General features: G+C 30.5%; 4 protein-coding genes and 1 long non-coding RNA gene across 9 annotated transcripts; 2 read left to right on the top strand and 3 right to left on the bottom strand.

Moving 5' to 3' along the window:
- Nucleotides 1-180: 180 nt before the first annotated feature.
- LOC105829033 (zinc finger Ran-binding domain-containing protein 2) lies at nt 181-2,105 on the bottom strand. Its single transcript, XM_012667667.2, has 4 exons — nt 1,964-2,105; nt 1,355-1,680; nt 1,075-1,277; nt 181-377 (listed from the first exon to the last, which is right to left on the bottom strand). The coding sequence occupies exons 1-4, from the start codon at nt 2,035-2,037 to the stop codon at nt 276-278; spliced, it is 705 nt and encodes a 234-aa protein (XP_012523121.1). The 5' UTR covers nt 2,038-2,105; the 3' UTR covers nt 181-275.
- Nucleotides 2,106-2,356: 251 nt separating this feature from the next.
- Nucleotides 2,357-8,219, top strand: LOC105829032 (uncharacterized protein C05D11.1). Of its 2 annotated transcripts, XM_012667666.3 has the most exons (14): nt 2,357-2,605; nt 3,360-3,601; nt 3,919-4,087; nt 4,151-4,314; nt 4,485-4,991; nt 5,073-5,324; nt 5,442-5,615; nt 5,750-5,980; nt 6,108-6,288; nt 6,439-6,685; nt 6,849-7,035; nt 7,103-7,246; nt 7,384-7,685; nt 7,753-8,219. In XM_012667666.3, the coding sequence occupies exons 1-14, from the start codon at nt 2,395-2,397 to the stop codon at nt 7,820-7,822; spliced, it is 3,081 nt and encodes a 1,026-aa protein (XP_012523120.2). In that variant the 5' UTR covers nt 2,357-2,394; the 3' UTR covers nt 7,823-8,219. The 2 variants fall into 2 exon arrangements, with proteins under 2 accessions (XP_012523120.2, XP_028046617.1); XM_028190816.2 differs by lacking the exons at nt 7,384-7,685; nt 7,753-8,219 and having other exon boundaries at nt 7,089-7,242.
- Nucleotides 8,030-10,284, bottom strand: LOC105829036. 3 transcript variants are annotated; one of them, XM_012667671.3, is made up of 3 exons: nt 10,046-10,284; nt 8,596-8,932; nt 8,030-8,529 (listed from the first exon to the last, which is right to left on the bottom strand). In XM_012667671.3, exons 1-3 carry the CDS (start codon nt 10,096-10,098, stop codon nt 8,320-8,322), a joined length of 600 nt encoding a protein of 199 aa, XP_012523125.1. In that variant the 5' UTR covers nt 10,099-10,284; the 3' UTR covers nt 8,030-8,319. The 3 variants fall into 3 exon arrangements, with proteins under 3 accessions (XP_012523125.1, XP_028046624.1, XP_012523126.1); XM_028190823.1 differs by having other exon boundaries at nt 8,596-8,877; nt 10,046-10,180; XM_012667672.3 differs by having other exon boundaries at nt 9,967-10,158.
- Nucleotides 10,064-11,955, top strand: LOC114254444. Its single transcript, XR_003625813.2, has 2 exons — nt 10,064-10,203; nt 10,284-11,955. It is a non-coding gene; the product is annotated as an uncharacterized LOC114254444 (long non-coding RNA).
- LOC105829030 (ras-related protein Rab-14) lies at nt 11,585-16,441 on the bottom strand. 2 transcript variants are annotated; one of them, XM_012667662.3, is made up of 7 exons: nt 16,075-16,441; nt 15,096-15,208; nt 14,143-14,269; nt 13,936-14,053; nt 13,617-13,735; nt 13,448-13,516; nt 11,585-13,102 (listed from the first exon to the last, which is right to left on the bottom strand). In XM_012667662.3, exons 2-7 carry the CDS (start codon nt 15,199-15,201, stop codon nt 12,985-12,987), a joined length of 657 nt encoding a protein of 218 aa, XP_012523116.1. In that variant the 5' UTR covers nt 15,202-15,208; nt 16,075-16,441; the 3' UTR covers nt 11,585-12,984. The 2 variants fall into 2 exon arrangements, with proteins under 2 accessions (XP_012523116.1, XP_028046623.1); XM_028190822.2 differs by lacking the exon at nt 16,075-16,441 and adding an exon at nt 15,752-16,019.
- Nucleotides 16,442-16,711: the final 270 nt, after the last annotated feature.

Here is a 16,711-nt window from a genome sequence, read left to right as displayed (position 1 = left end):
TTGCTTTATTAGTTGAAATTTTATCAAAGTAAAATAACTGTACAAAAAGCTATCTTTTATTATCTCAATGTCTAAAATTTGTTTCACAAAATTCTTTATTTTTATCTATATATATGTATCTGTATATACATACATATATATATATATATATAAATTTGTCAAATTAATTATTAATAAAAATTTACTCAATCTTATTATTTTATTTTATTTTTTTTTTTTACATATAGAATATCATATACAATTGTGTATAAAAAATACTAAGCATAAGTTTTACATTAAGTAACATTTGTATGAACCAAATCAGCCATGGCTTTCTGTCTGAGAGTGTAGAGCTTTTTCACCCATTTATCGAATCTTGCCTCTTGATCCATCATAATCTGAAAAAAAAGAACAAATAATTTATCTATCTATTTATGATAGGAAATCATAATTATCAGGAAATTTAAGATTCTCTAGTTTAAAAGTGAAGGAGAGTGATTTTTCAATCATGTATCTGCATCTTTTAATTTAATACAAGAACTGTTGACATTACAAAAATAATATACTTCCAAATAATAAACAAAATTCAATAACGATAATTTATAGTTTATTATAAATTTTTTAAAATATTGATAGATAAATGTTGATGTCGAAAATATTAAGAGAAATTTTTATAATAATTTAAATGTAACAACAAGCGATATTGTCATATTTTTACTAGTGTGATGTTATATTTAAAGAAATATAACGTGAAAGAAATCGTGAACATATTTTTATAAAGAAAATGACACAATAAAGCTCCATTTCTTAATTCTAAAATATTTAAATTTTACTTTTTAAAAATGATTTTCCAAATTTTTATTTATTTTTTGTTTGCGATTAAATTATTAAAACTATTTCCCAGAAAGAATTTCATGTTTTTAAAAACTATTTACAGAAAGCTATACGCATAATAAAAAAATTTGGAAAAATTTAGGGACACCTATATTAATTATAAACTTATTCTTAAAATTTGCTCAAGTTCTTATATGATGTGAAAAGACTGGAGAATCTTAAAAATAAGGTAAATTAAAAAGTAAATAAAGATAAATTTACCGATGTATGAAATATGCTTTCTGGGCCACTGGCAACATTAGATACTGGTGGAATCTGTATGGTATCTGAACTAATGTCTATTACAATATTTTTTAATTTATTCTCTTTGGTAGCAGATGAAGTGAATGTCTTGGGAGTGAAACCGTCAGCGTTTATTTCCTCGAGTACACATGCTTTGAAACGTGGCTCAATGGGAAAATCATCTAAAAAACATTATACATAAATTCAAATGTTAATTACTATTTATAATCCCAGTACTTGTAAAAACCAATGTTTCTACCTTTTGCTGCCAGAGATTGGCTTTTCTCCATGTTAACTTTTGGTTGATTTGACTGTGAGCTGCTGGAAGGACTTCGCGACTTCTCTCTGGATGTGGATCTACCTTTTCTTTTTGTACGGTCCGAAGAATATGATCTGCCTGTTCTAGAACGATAACGCTTCTTGTCCCGATCTCTCGAATGACTACTCCTGGATCCTTTGTGACTTTTCGAATTTCGATCTCTTCCTCTACTTCTCGAGTGTGAACGGTGTTTACGTTTTGTTTTCGAGTGTTTCGATGATCTCCTTCGATGTGGCGAGGATTCACTACTGTCTGAGCTGCTAGATCTGCAAGAATTATTATATGTAATATACTTGAAGTAGAAGTCTCTTCTTCTTTAATAATAATAAAATCTTAAAAGAAATGGCATCAAATAATTTGACAAACACAATTTAGTGGAAATATGTCAACATTTAATTAATTTAAAATGTAACATTTATATTTAATTAAATGTTACATACGTTGTTACAAATTGAAACGTGAGATGCAAATTGAAAATTATTGACTAGAGGTTATTCCTAACCTGTAGTCAATAATAAAATCGGACGTAAAAAAACTCTTGCGTTTTACCTCGACTTTCGATTTCGTTTCCTTCGGTACCTGCTGCTATAATCCGAGTCTGAATCGCTGGAATATCTCGCCATAGCTGTCAAAACAGCGTTGTGTCCGCTGATCTAGGAGTTTCAACGGGAGCCAGAGAAGGCAGCTTCGCGCAGAGGGTGCGTTCCGAAATGCACCGGCAGTAATAAAAATCTATAGCATACGTGACGCGAACTGTATTTTTAATACCGTTAGGGGCGTTAGGACACTTCGCAAGTTCGCAACGCACCACTAACGACACACGTGTGTTCGTGCGTGTTCGTGCGCCATGTACACACATATGAGAGAGCTGTGTCGATAGTGCTCAACGTCAACGATATATACGGTGGTATCTGACAGTTATCGATCATCATCGTTATCAACGGTGAACACCACGGGGGCGCGGGGCTGGGAGCTTGTGAATGAACCTCGCGAGGCTCGTGTACCCGGGTCCCCGCGTCGCGGGGACCGCCGAGAGTCCGCAAGAGGAGGACCTGGAGGGATTTAGACTTCAGCACTCGCTGAAGATCAACGACGCGATTCCGCTCTCCGTGTATAGATCCGCAAGGACCGGTCTGACAGTCTGCATCGCGGACGTCGAGGACACGTTCGTCAACTGCCACTTCGCTCTCGGTAATTTTTTGGACACGCGCGTTAACCGAGAGTGGCATGTGACATATATGTGTTTATTTAATAATTCCCCGTTTTGTGTGCAACTTCGGACGGCTTCCAGTCTTTGATGGAAGGTTGATAAAATTTGTTGATAAAATTGCCATTGACTGTCCTAAGTAAACTTGAATGGCATTTACAAAACTTGTTGATGTAACAGTAGATTGTTGGCAGACGTCAAGCAAATTTTGACATAAACGTTATGTTAGCCAGTTCTGCCAGTAAAAACTTATTGTGAACCAGTCTAGTTTAAATAATTATTTAATATTTTATAATTAACATAACATTTTTTTATGAACAAAAATAGAACAAAAACTCCAAATATTCTTGAATTAACTAAAAATGTTTCAATGTGATTGCAACATTGTAGTATCAATAAATATTTAAATATGGCTTAATAATATGAATAATATTTGTGCTGTGTACTTAATAAGCAAAATGTTAGTAATACGCTATAGTTTGCTGGCAGATTTGAGAACATTGCGATAGAGTGGGATTTGAAAAGATTATATATTTTTTACTTTTAATGTTTTGATCTCATTTTTGTATTTATTAATTTTAAAAATCTTTCAAAATAATTCAGATGTTTTTTTGCTAAAAAAATCCAATCTGAAAAAATTAATTTTTATGTTTTATAAAAAGATTATTAGAAAATATTATCAAAATATGTTTTTATTAAATACTTTTAATTACTTTTATATCTTAATTTTCTTCTCAGCTACTGAAGTATTCAATGACGATGGTCTTCCTGAAGCAGTGGCACAACTTGTATTTATGGGCAGCGAAGAGTATCCCTATGTAAATCTTTTGAATCGCTGGTCTCATAAATGTTTCTCATGTGACCCTGAAGTTCATACGTTTCAAGATTACACTTGTTACACCATGAAAGCGAGTGAGAGCAAAGGATTTTTCTCTTTACTGCCCGTGTATCTTGATCACATTCTTTATCCCACTCTTACGGTAAAGTTTTCAATCATTTTATATCTATATTATAATATGTACATATAATTTTATATTTAAAAAGAAAAAAATGTTATTATTTAATATATGTTTTTAAATATTACAAATGTTTTCTATTTTAAAACTTTTCATTAATAATTTAATAGAAAGATAGCACATTCTTAATATAAATAAGAAATTTATATTATACAGGACTTAAGAATATTTTATAGTCATTGCATGCATATAAATTATTGATATAGATTAATACACAGCTGATTATAAACTATTTGGAATTACATGAAGAATGTTTAACACTTTGTACATTTCGATAATAGGAAGCAGCGTATATTATAAATATACATCATCTTACTAAGTATGGGGACAACGGAGGTACATTTTATTTTGATACCAGGTCTAAAGAATTAGATGGAGAACATGTAACCTATGCTGAATTAATGAAAGCGATGTATCCTGAAAATTGTGGATATAGCTCAATTATTCAAGGTATGAAAAACGAATGTGTAATTGAGTCATAATACTGTATTTATTTTTATTTATTACATGCAGGTACATCGCATTACATATCGGAATATCTCGTTCTCGAGGATATCAGGAAGTATCATAAGGAATATTACAGACCAGAAAATTTAACTATATTAATAGTAGGTCAAGTAGATCATATTGAAGTTTTCCAAGTGTTAAAACCTTTAGAAGAGAAAATAATATCAATGGTAAATTAATTTCAATATTATAACTAAGTATAAAATCATTGATTTTAGAAAGTGAAAAATATAGCGAATTATTATTACATATTATTATTAAAATAAAAATGTGATTATTTTGACTTTATCTTGTATTCGCCATAGTCTTGAAATTTAAGATTATCCTATCAAAATTGTAGGGAGAGAGAGGAGAGTTTAAAAGACCCTGGCAGACTCCAATTAAACCACTTACAAAAAGCATAGATGTGGAATTCCAATATCCGTGCTACTTATGTACAGGGGCATATGTTCGCATAGCTTGGCAGGGACCGTCCATAGTTAATAAATTATCCGATTATCTTAGTTTTTGCTTAATCTCGCAATATCTCACCGACACGTCCGTTGGTGCATTGCAAAGAGAATTTGTTAACGAGCAGATCTCTTATAAGTATTACTTGCATGAATTCTCGACTTCAGCTTTAAGTTTAATGTTCCCGAATGTGCCGGGTAGTAAAGTTCCTCTAATCAAAGAATCTGTGATAAAAGTACTTAAACACACGTCTGACGTTGGTATACAATTAAAAGAAATGAAGACTGTAATTCATAAATATATTATTGAACTTTTAAGCGACTTGGAAAACAATCTGCACAGTACAATCGCAATTGGGGTGTTTAAACATATGTTATATGGAAAGACGAATAAAGATGTATGTAATACGCATTTTACTTATTTATAAGCTGCATTTTACTAGAAATACTGATTATTATTACTTTATTTTCATAAACAGCTGCATTATAGATTAAACATTGTACGTTATGCCAGAAGATTGGAAAATGAATCCAAACTTTATTGGTCAAATCTTTTCAAGAAATATTTTGTCGATGCACCAATGGTAGTAGTAAGAGGCACACCTAGTCGTGAAATGTTAAAAATATTTTCGGAGGAGGAGAGCAAAAGAAAGTTCGAACGGATACTCGAATTTGGTATGCTCGGTTTAGCAAGAAACGATATACTCATTTCTCACGCCATGAGCGAAAATGTATGTGAACATATTCTTATTAAAGAATCGAAAGTATCTGCGTATAATTAAAGTATTTTATATATCCAAAGTTTACCATTAGCAATACTCTTGCTATTGATAATATTTTTTCTTAAGTCACATATACCAGAAGAAGTATTAGAAAGTATATCTGAACCTGGCACAGATTCCATTGACTTCCATCACATTAAAAGTTACAGTACGGAAACTTCGGAACAGCATCATGAATTTGATGTCACTCAACTGCCGTTCTTTACTTATTTAGAACATGCTGATACAAACTTTGTTTATGTGAGTAGTGCTTCTCTTATTACATAATTTTATTGAAAGCATAAAAATCATCTACTGATTTGAAGACACTCGATTGATACATTTATACTTAATAATGATATCAATAATTAATTGCAATATTTATTTAAATACAGATATTTGTCGTCATGGACACTACTTCCATTAATAAAAGATATAAAAAATATATTCCATTATTGTTAGAGCTCATTATGGAATCTCCAGTGAAAAGAGCCGATCAACTGATCCCTTATGAAGAAGTAATAGATGAATTAAAAGAAGATGTCGTGGTGGCTGCTACTCAAATTAGTCTTCGCAAGCCCATGGGATTTTCATATAGATCTTCTGAGGTTTATTTGATGTTTCAAGTAAGTATAATTATATTTATGTATGTAACATAATTATGTTTATGATATTTTCTTTTTTTTATAAAGCAGTATAATTTTATCTATTACAAATGAATTACATCTGTTACATCTTCTGTTGTTTATGTAGCTCGAATATGAAAAATATGAGATAGGCATAAAGTGGATTAAAGAGCTTTTATATGATACCGTGTTAACAGTCGACAGATTAACAACAGTGGTAACAAAGAAAATGAATGATATTACTCAGTTAAAGAAAGAAGGAGAAATAATTGCGAACGATTTAATGAAAATATTACTGTACAATGAAGGTAAATTTCCATCTTTAAATCTGTATACAACTTTTTAAATCCATATTGGAAGTATGAAATGATATGTATTGAATAAAAGAGAAGTAAAAAATAAAATATATAAATATAAGAAATAAAAAAATGCAACATACATTTTTTAAACATTTATAGATAGCAATCCTATCATATTCAGCTTAATACAACAAGAAAAATTCTTCACTGACATTCTGGAACATTTGAACAATGATATAGATCAGAAGGAAATTATGACAAATATAGAATCATGCAGAAAAGCGTTGACGTTAAATATGGTTTTGTATATGACTGTTAATGTCACAAAATTGACAAAAGAAATTTCAAATATCTACACTCCATGGGAAACATTCTTTTCTGATGTAGTAGTTGCGGAAAAGACCAAGTAGGTATTTAGTAAAAATACATAATAATTAATTTAAAATATCTATTTACTTATTATTATTTACATTGTTTTTTAGAGAGAATAATCTTTTGGTATTTTTTAGCAGCAGCTTATTTAAACTTGTGCATAAATGTGTAATATACCAATAGTAATATATTTTTAGGCTCAACATTACTGATGATTGGACATTAATGTCTTCCACGAACCATGTTGCTATCAGCAATTGTATCGTGGGATTGGAAAGCAAAACGAATGCATTTTTCCTGCGGACTCATCCATGTATAAACGATTATCGAAACCCTGATCTGCCGGCTTTGCTTGTTTGTTTGATGTATTTTGATCAGATGGATGTAAGCGCTGTAATACTTGTCGAAAACGCAAATCGATCGTCATTATTTCAAAGATGTATGATTGTAGGGACCCTTATCGTTATTAATTCGGCAATCTGAACGTGCGCGTGATTTCGAATTTTTTGTGTCATTGCACGAAGGATTGTTGTACATGATTATTAATGAGGCTACAGATTTGATAAAAGCATACAACGCGGCCAGAAAAAATATGGTACGAACAATAATAGATTATTTATGCAAGGAGTCAATAAATATATAAAAATTGTGTGAAATATACAATGTGCTATAATCACATAAAAAATTAGAAGTTGTAAGTAAATTTTTTGCATCATAAATTTCTTGTTGTAGGAAAATCGTATATCCGGGTGGACCGACATCTTTTACGAATCGGCTAAATCGCTCGCGATATATCAGCTTATAAAAATGAAAAATGCTGTAGGCAACAGAGCGAACGAATCGTTAAGATGTTGTCGTGGTGTGCCTCTTGATTATTGTCTTCCACTGATACGACATGTCTCCGCCGTTACCAAAGATGATATGACTCGTGTAGCGAATCAATACATCACACCATTATTCAATCCGGAATTGTGTAAGACTGTTATAGTATGTCATATCTCTAATGTCTCAGCAATAGACGAAGCTTTCAAAGAGTAAGTATAATTATTGTCACGTCTTTCGCTTCTGTTATTTTTAGATAACAAATGACTTTTTTTACAGACTGGATCATAATTTTAATACATATAGCAGTTTTAAAGAAATTTATTCAATACTATTTGAAAAAAATTAAAAACAAATAAAATTTATCAATAAAAAAAGATGTAAAGATTTAACAATCAAAATCTTGGAAAACATTCAAGATTGTCTAGAAATATATTTTATGCTCTTTTTAAATTGATTTTTGTATTGATTTGAGAAATTTTACTTGATGTGAATTTTAATGTGAAAATGTTTAATATATGAATGTTTAATACAATGTAACACATTAATATGTAAATAATATTAATAGCACTGTTTATTGTTTTAATACGATATCTTCATTCCATTTTGTTTTCGTGCACAAACAACGAGAGATGTATTCAAAAGGTGTTTATAAAAATTTACACTTTTAAAAAGTTGATTTTTGTTAACAATCGTGAAGATACAAAAAAAATTATTTATTTTTAATATAAAATATTCGTTATGTATGTCTGTTATTTATATTAATGTAAACATTTGATGTGTACATAAATAAAAATTCTTCAGGAGATATACCTTTCTGTCATGACTAGAAGATCAGAATAATTATTAAGAGGAAACTGCTACGGTTTCTATCTCTAACGCTGATACGCCATGTTGTTTGATGGGTAGATAAACGCCCCCGTAAATTTGAAATTCGAACATAGTGATATTTGCTGTATCTAGAGGTTCCTCGTCTGGAAACTCACGTCCACGATAATAAGGTTTGAAGTCTTTCAGAGGTAAAACCACAGTGGAAAATTCATCCGACATCGATACCTAAAGTGGAAATTTCAAAGATAAGTAATCAAAGATAAAACCGCGATGGAATTTTGTAGCTTTTACCGTGAAGAATTGTTCGTAACAGAGATCTTTGTTGGTGTGCTGTCCTCGATGTCTTAGGGACACTTTGTAGTGGTTATTTTGTCCTTGTCCCCGGCAAGTAATCTCAATATTTTTAAATTCTGACAAATTCAGATTTTTCGGCTTCCTGACGCCGGCGAAACCAGCGCCGTTCGGCTGTGGATTCAGCAGCGTGAAGAGGATTGCTCTCTGGAAGAGCTGGCTCGTCTGCAGTGTCAGGATAGCTTTGGATTTTCCCACTGTTCTTACAGTGTCGGACATCTCCTGCCAATCATCTACACTTTGCACATCCGTGAAATCGAACAATACCATTTTATTCCTAATTAAATTAAAATAACAAACATATATAGACTTATGCTTCGTACAGTTGCTTCATACAATTAGGTGAATTCATAAATTCAATTCTTAAAAATATTATACAATTGTCTATTTATCCAAGTGGAAAAGGGCAAAAATGTATAATAATTCGTTAATTTTTATTTTTATTATTTATATTCCTTCCTCTAGTAAAAATTTTTCTCAGAATTTTCTTATGAAACATTTATCAAAAATAGAGTCTTTAGAATTGTTCATATATGTAAATTCTGAAATTTTTTAAAATTGATTCTCATTCTGTAATTTATTATAAAATGCAATTTTTTTTTAGATTTTATTATTAGAAAGTATAGAATCAGAAATCTTGGGATATTTTACAATTCTAAAAAAGATGTAGATTTTTTCACATCTCTGAAAAATATATTTCAATTTGTAAAAAAAATTTGAGAAATTTTCTAAAAAATTATAAAATTTTATATAGAAATTCTGAAAAATTACTAAGTGTGTTTGAATAAAAACACTGTACATATAATATTATATATATTCTCAAAATGTTCATTGAGATAAACATTTCAACGACCAAAAAACCTTACTTTAAAAAATATATCCATCCAAAGTTGAAAACCACATTATATTTATAATTTTATGTATTTTCATATGGAAAAGCGTTTGAAAAATTAGAATATACATACATATAATATAAAGTATATATTTAAATATATATCTTAATATAATAAATTAAAAATAAAATTGCATTCTAACAGTCTTATATGTGTGAATCATAACCAAAATATTTTAATTAATCAGACAAGAAGTGATATATCAAACATATTATTGTCTTAAAAAAAAAAAAATAAAAAATCATGTATATTTTAAAAATCCGTTTTGTTCGTAAATGAGAAATATGTATTTGTCGTTTAATTGCAGTCATGGAGGTTAATTCAGAGGTTAATTCGTGAAAAAGATTGCTTCTCTGTCATTTAGTACTTTCCTCGAACTATACGATTACGAGAAATAATTAATGGGAATCTTTTTTACCCTTCCGAATCCATAATCTCACACACATATAATTTTCGAGCGCATCGCAATAATGACGACGATAAGACTTATATCTCACCCTCTCGTGAAGTGACAAGTCATGATAAAAACAGCGAATGTTTGTAAATTCATGTTTCAAGGTATATCTTCACTGGAGTACTGGATGGTACTGGAGATGATACGAATTCGCCAGTCAACTAGTCAAATCGAACTAGTCGCTCTTCGATGATACCGACAGTAAATATTAACATTCCCACAGATAACCAACCGTGATGCAGCATTTTGAGCAAACTAATGCATTGCATGTGTTGTTATAGATTTGCTATACATTTGTTGACATCGAATAAAACACATTACGCATTCAACATCATTACTTATACAATCAGTTGAGGACATTTAAAAAAGGAAACGGTCAGCAATAATGATACATTATATTATTGTTTGCAATATAGCAGCAAGATGGCAACAACAAATGATTGATAACAAATTAATGCTGACATGTTGCTATCAATTTGTCATTGTTAAAAATAGAATTCATATAAGTTCAACCTAACAGACATAATGCTGTTTCACCTTGTTCAAAGTTTAAATTAGTTGCTGCACGATTGTTGGCAACATAATTGCACCATCAAGACATTTGGCTATCTAAGATTTTGTTGATATGCAACGTAACCACGTTGTTAAAACTTTTATATACTGGTGTCCATGGTATACCATGGAATTTGTGATAATAATAGCCATGATATTTAGCAGTGTTATATAGTGATAAAAATGGAATACTTTGGCAAAAAAGTAATCAATAAATTAAAAAATAAAACATTCTCTAATATTATATTATATTCTTTTAAAATAATTCTTTAACTTATTTGAATTATTCTTATTTTGTTTCGATTATTGAATAATCTAATTTCATTATCTTCACTTTCAATGAAAGCAAATTAAAAGAAAGTATACTCAATTTTTAAAAATCAAGCTTTACTAATAAAAATTTATATTGATTATTAATTGTTAATTCGTGTAAACAAAAGATGCTTAATATTTAAGTTCATATCTTTTATATTATCAGAATAAAGAGATTTGTTGATTGTAATAAAAAGATGTTCAAGAAATATTACAATATCCTACTTTATAATGATGCGAAAAGTTAAATCCTTTATTATATAAGTTTTGTATGTGATTATAATATACAAGTAAAATATACTAGTTAGTGAAATATAGATTCTGTAAGAATTACATTAAGGATTTTTGTAAAAGACAATGATATACTATATAGTGAAAAAAATCGATGTATATTCATTTTAACATATCAACACAATTAGGAAAGTATTCGTTAACAAAAATAAAGATTGGCGTTCTCTTTGTTAAAGCACTATGTAGAAGTATTTATTCCCTGCGATGTTTTCTCATAATTATATATACAATTAGATACAAAAATATAACAAAGATTGGCGAAAAAATAATTTTCAGTTCCATCAATCGAATAGATACTCTCTGCGATTCAGAAAAAGAATGGAATTTTAATCTTAAATTGATCTGTTGTCTTTTAAAATATATATCGTAAGATCTGAAGATAACACGATTGACAGAGGGTGCATAGTAAATCAATTTAGTCCATGGATTCAAACGGGATAAAATTTTGGTCAGATTTATTCGAAGAGATCGTTCGTACTTTCTTAAGCTAACAAATACAAATCGTTTACAAGACGTTAAAGAGAACGTAAATCATCATGTTCGTTGCATGCTGCCTTTTATTTTATTTTTTATTCTTTTTTTTATGTCTTTATATAGAGTCTCAAATCAACGTATAATTCCATGTGCGTGTAAAAGCACACCAATTAATTTATTGGATTGACCAATTGAATTAATTTGTGTTCATGTAAGCCCTTAATATAATAGATAATTAATGTGAAAAATAAGATCTTGCTAATACTGTTCTCTAATATAAAGCATAGAAGCATTGTGTGACAAATTAAAGATCCTATGGGCTAATAAAAAACGTTGAAAAAAAAATGCATGATTATATTTCAAGCTACATTGTTTCATGTAATATTCGAGTAATATACATGGCTGTTTGTTAGTATACAAATTTTCTACAAATAAAAAATGATTTTTAATTAATATCACAATGACAAATAATTCATCTTTAATTTGTCATTAAAAACAATGTTAAATTTACACACATATATATACATATATATGCGTATGTATATATTTTTGTTTCATCAACAATATATTTTTTAGATATTAATTTAAAAAAAGTACATTTTTGATCCCTACTTTTTCTCTACATTTGCAATTTGAAAGATAATCGATATTACAAAACTTGCAATATATGTGTAAATCTCATAAAATAAAACAGATTAAAAAGTGAATTGAAAAAAATTTGTTTGTAATTTAAGTTAATTTTCATTGATTAAATATTTTAAAGCAAGAATTTGCATTACAACAAATACGTGATCTTCCTACATACAGATGTAAATTGGTTGAATAAATTTCATCGTCATTAAATTGTTTCAATTGGAAATTTTCGGTCAAACATACGAGAAAGGTTAATTGGCTTCTACATATGTGCTATTATATGTATATTCTAAACGAATTTATAGAATATGTATATTCTAACAAATCTTCCTTTGCCTAGCTTCACAAAAAATGCATGAAATATACAAAACGTCTATGTGAAAATAGTGTATAAATTGCAATAATCATACAAAAGCCGTTTTATCGACAAATCATTCTCCACGCGTCAAAAATTAGTAGCAGTACTGGATAATCATTTTTACAATGTAAGTCTATATTGTGTCGTGTACTTATTAACATCATATTGAACATCATAAATTGACGCTAATTAAAAAAGGATATTTTCAACATATTTCATTCTTTTCTTTTTTAAGTGGACTTCGCTTATCAAAGGGAGGATACAGGCTACAAGACAATATGTCAACTACACTTAGTACAAATCATATATGCATTAATAGTACCGATCAATTAATATATCTATATACAAACAAATAATAAGACCTAACAGGAGCAGGAATCCTTTCCTCCCTGCTGTTCATTAGATACACCTTGGAGGCTGGTGCGACCTGGTTGACTGGGATTATGTTGTACACCAGATTCTGCTGCATTTAGGTCCAATCTGCAAAAGAATATAATTAATTTACAATTAAATAATTCGATTACAATATAATTAACATTATATGAGGTATATATTAGTTCATATTTGTATCATTAATTTATTCTTTTATTTTTTTAATGTATATATTTTATCATTAGATCTGTTTGTGGTATTTAAAACGGTGAAAAATAGTTGATACTTAAATGAATAAATAAAGTAAATGTGCATTGGGACGTTAGAGAAAGAAAACGAAAATTTTTAAGTGCAAAAAGTGCAAGCAACAGAATTATTAATATAGTAGACTTCTATTAACGTATATCTTTTTTTTGTATGTAATTATGAATTATCTTTTATCATTCAACTTACCGCCCGTCTTGTATACTTTGGAATATTTTCTTTGCAGTTTCCAGGAAGGCTTCTTCCACATTGTGTCCCCTGTTTAAGAAATTAGAATTTTACAATCATGAAAATGTAAATATTTTAACATTAATTTGAATGTATAAATATTTTAAGATATTAGAGATTAGATCCTCACGTCTTTGCACTAGCTTCGACAAACATTAAGCCATGTTCGTCAGCAAACTGCTTCGCTTCTTCGTAGGTAACGTCACGTTGACCTTCGAGATCACTTTTGTTACCAATTAAGAATATAACCTGCAAATAGTAATTGATTTGTTTTTGTTACTTAATTATAAAATATTTAAAAAATAATTTTTTTTTATTATAAATTATTATTATTAAATATAGTTGTTAATTTACAAATTTAATTAATCAAAAAATTTTTATAAGCACATTGAGAAAGAGAGAGAGAGAGAGAGGGGGGAGGCATGTAATACAGTAATATATATACATACAGTGCTTGGATTTGTTAAATTTCTTGTGTCTGTCAACCAGCTACTGAGATGATTGTAAGTTGAACGGCGTGTAATATCGTATACCATTAATGCACCAGCTGCACCACGGTAGTACGATCTAAGAAAAAATATTTTCTCTTTTGTATGCATACTTGTAATTTTACATTTGTTCAATATGATTGTCGCCTGACATATCACAATCATTACCTAGTAACTGCTCTAAATCGTTCTTGTCCAGCAGTGTCCCATATCTGCAGTTTTATCTTTTGTCCTGCTACTTCTATAATCCTAGTTCCAAATTCAACGCCAATGGTATGTGGACAATCTGCCATGACTAAATTTACAAAAGAATATTCATATAAAAGTTTTCATTATTTAACTTTCTTGTATAAATACAATATAAACTAAAAATAAACTACACCATAAAATAATTTACAGTTATATTTTTGAAAACACATTAAAGAAAATAACTTTACATATAATTTAATTATATAATACATATTTTTTATTTTACATTCCTTTAATATTGATTTTTATATATTTTACTTAAATTTTTAAAATTAAATTTAATTAAATTACATTTAAAATAAAATTATATAAATGTATGTACAAATTATAGTAACTGCATACCAATTTATTATAAGGAAACTTTATTTAAAAAAAAATTAAATAACTAATGCTTTTTAAAGAGTTTACAAAAAATTTGATATTTATATCTGCCATAATTTTATATATACATAATTTTCTCTTCTAATAATTTTCTTTAGAATAGAAAGTAATTTTTATCATAGATTTGCCTAGATAAGTTCCATTGTTCCAACTATAATCATTGTCTGCACCATGCACAGAATACATAGCATAATGTGCAGTAAACATATAATTATGTACGCATATCATTACAGCATATCCTTTAAGAATGTGTCATAAAAAACAATGATAAATCATAAAATTAATTTAGCACAATTTTTACTGAACACTATTTATATGTGTACAACTATACAGAATATTTCAAAAACAGGTAGCTAACCTTTTAGAGCATATCTTACTGACAAAAATATTAAAAAAGTAATAGTAGAGTAGAATGTACTCTTAAAGTTCGATTACCTATTTCTGAAACACATGTATGTCATATATGTCATCATTTCCCTTATTATACTTACATTTTTTTTCTGTAAACTGATGAAGCAGGCATGACTTGCCCACTCCCATATCCCCTATGATGATATACTTAAAGATATAGGAATAATTATATGGACCGGTCGACATTTTGCACCTGCAATTAAGATTTTAAAATGTTTTTGTTATTTAATAGAATTGCCTTTCATTTCATTCCACAAAAGGTGGAAATAAAGTTCATTATCTATAGTCAAAATTCTTTAAGCAATGTTTTTACAGTTTGTTATTGCTAAGCTAATATTATCAAGAGATATCTGCAATGGATTATATGTTAATCTCACTCTTTATGAATATCCCATGATCTTTTGTTCCATTAACACGAGATAAGACAGGTGACTCATAGGAGTGTATCAATAAAGAAATTTTGGATTCTTTAAGATTTTTAAATTAAATTATACAGTTTTGCTGATCAATTGATCCATTTAATGTGTTACTTGAGAAACTGTTTTAATTTGAATTACTTTATTATTGTTAGTTAATCTATTATCCTTTATATATGTTACAAATGTATATGGCAACACGTTAAGTTCCAAGAAAAAATATGACGCTTGATACTGAGCTTTCATGACACATAAACATCGTTTACAAACTCATCAATAATTCATGAGTAGGGAAACATTTTCTTCGTCATTTCACAAACCCGATTCTCGAGTGGTGAATTGAATTTGACGCACGACAGGACGCGGGGACATGTGTTCGCCCGTGGATATCCTGAACTCCACGGGATGTAGATCAGTCGAGCCAACGATACGTCAACAATACACGCCCGCGCCGCCCACTCCCATAATTACGTTACGCCTAATTAACGCGATCCGAGGACAGCGCGTATACGAGAGACGTGTCTCCGCGACGTCGTCCCGTGGACGTCGCGTTCCCCGTTCGGGGGAATACGATGGACCGCGGCGATGATAACTGGCGGATAGCGAGACCGCGATGTCAACAACGCGCTGGAGGATTACTCACACGTTTGTGGATCGGCGCCGTTTACGGTGGGAAAGCTGCTCGCCGTGACCGCTGGGCCGTGACCGAGGGGGTGTGGAACGGTGTAACGCCGCGGCGGCTGGCTTAGGTCCGCGGCTGACTGCGGTTGTACCTCGAACGCGAGCTCACTCTGTCATCGAGTCATACGACGACGACGACGACGACGCGGACGGACGTTACGCTCCGGGATATTCACGCGCAATATGGCAGGCGGCCGCGCGCTGCTCTGTCGCTGGCGACGATAACGACGACGAACGAAACGTCAGAAAACCACCTGTCACTCGCACACAGGCCGTTCGTCCATCCGTCAGCAGCCTGCTCTCGATCGACTCCTCGACCTACCGCGCACTCGCGCGCCGATTTCGCTCTCTCGCTGCGACGTCGTCGCACTCGGTGCACGAATCGGATTCGTCGAGCAGTGTGCCTTGTTGACGAGCGGCGGCCTGTAGAACTTATGTGGGCGTCGTATGACATCGTATGATACTTGTGTATCATAACCTCTGGTTGGAGGAAATAAAAAAATGTAAAATTGAAAGAGTATTTAAATAAGGAGAAAAAAATATAGTATTTGTGGAACCTGGCTATCGATTGATAGCTGCTAATAAGCTATTATGCTATT

Source organism: Monomorium pharaonis, chromosome 10 (genome assembly GCF_013373865.1).
Source record: "Monomorium pharaonis isolate MP-MQ-018 chromosome 10, ASM1337386v2, whole genome shotgun sequence".
NCBI lineage: Eukaryota > Metazoa > Arthropoda > Insecta > Hymenoptera > Formicidae > Monomorium > Monomorium pharaonis.
This window is presented reverse-complemented; position numbering and strand designations above follow the sequence as displayed.

Excerpts from the sequence above, each read along its gene's own strand:
- LOC105829033 (XM_012667667.2), bottom strand. The coding sequence starts at position 2,037 with ATGGCGAGATATTCCAGCGATTCAGACTCGGATTATAGCAGCAGGTAC. Across the intron at positions 1,681-1,963 it reads AAACGAAATCGAAAGTCGAG|ATCTAGCAGCTCAGACAGTA; the intron begins GTAAAACGCAAG and ends TAATTCTTGCAG. Across the intron at positions 378-1,074 it reads AAAGCATATTTCATACATCG|ATTATGATGGATCAAGAGGC; the intron begins GTAAATTTATCT and ends CTTTTTTTTCAG.
- LOC105829032 (XM_012667666.3), top strand. The coding sequence starts at position 2,395 with ATGAACCTCGCGAGGCTCGTGTACCCGGGTCCCCGCGTCGCGGGGACC. Across the intron at positions 3,602-3,918 it reads TTCTTTATCCCACTCTTACG|GAAGCAGCGTATATTATAAA; the intron begins GTAAAGTTTTCA and ends TTTCGATAATAG. Across the intron at positions 4,992-5,072 it reads ATGGAAAGACGAATAAAGAT|CTGCATTATAGATTAAACAT; the intron begins GTATGTAATACG and ends TTTCATAAACAG.
- LOC105829036 (XM_012667671.3), bottom strand. The coding sequence starts at position 10,098 with ATGAATTTACAAACATTCGCTGTTTTTATCATGACTTGTCACTTCACG. Across the intron at positions 8,933-10,045 it reads ACTTGTCACTTCACGAGAGG|GAATAAAATGGTATTGTTCG; the intron begins GTGAGATATAAG and ends TAATTTAATTAG. Across the intron at positions 8,530-8,595 it reads GTTACGAACAATTCTTCACG|GTATCGATGTCGGATGAATT; the intron begins GTAAAAGCTACA and ends TTTCCACTTTAG.
- LOC105829030 (XM_012667662.3), bottom strand. The coding sequence starts at position 15,201 with ATGTCGACCGGTCCATATAATTATTCCTATATCTTTAAGTATATCATC. Across the intron at positions 14,054-14,142 it reads CGATTTAGAGCAGTTACTAG|ATCGTACTACCGTGGTGCAG; the intron begins GTAATGATTGTG and ends ATTTTTTCTTAG. Across the intron at positions 13,736-13,935 it reads ATTTAACAAATCCAAGCACT|GTTATATTCTTAATTGGTAA; the intron begins GTATGTATATAT and ends TACTATTTGCAG.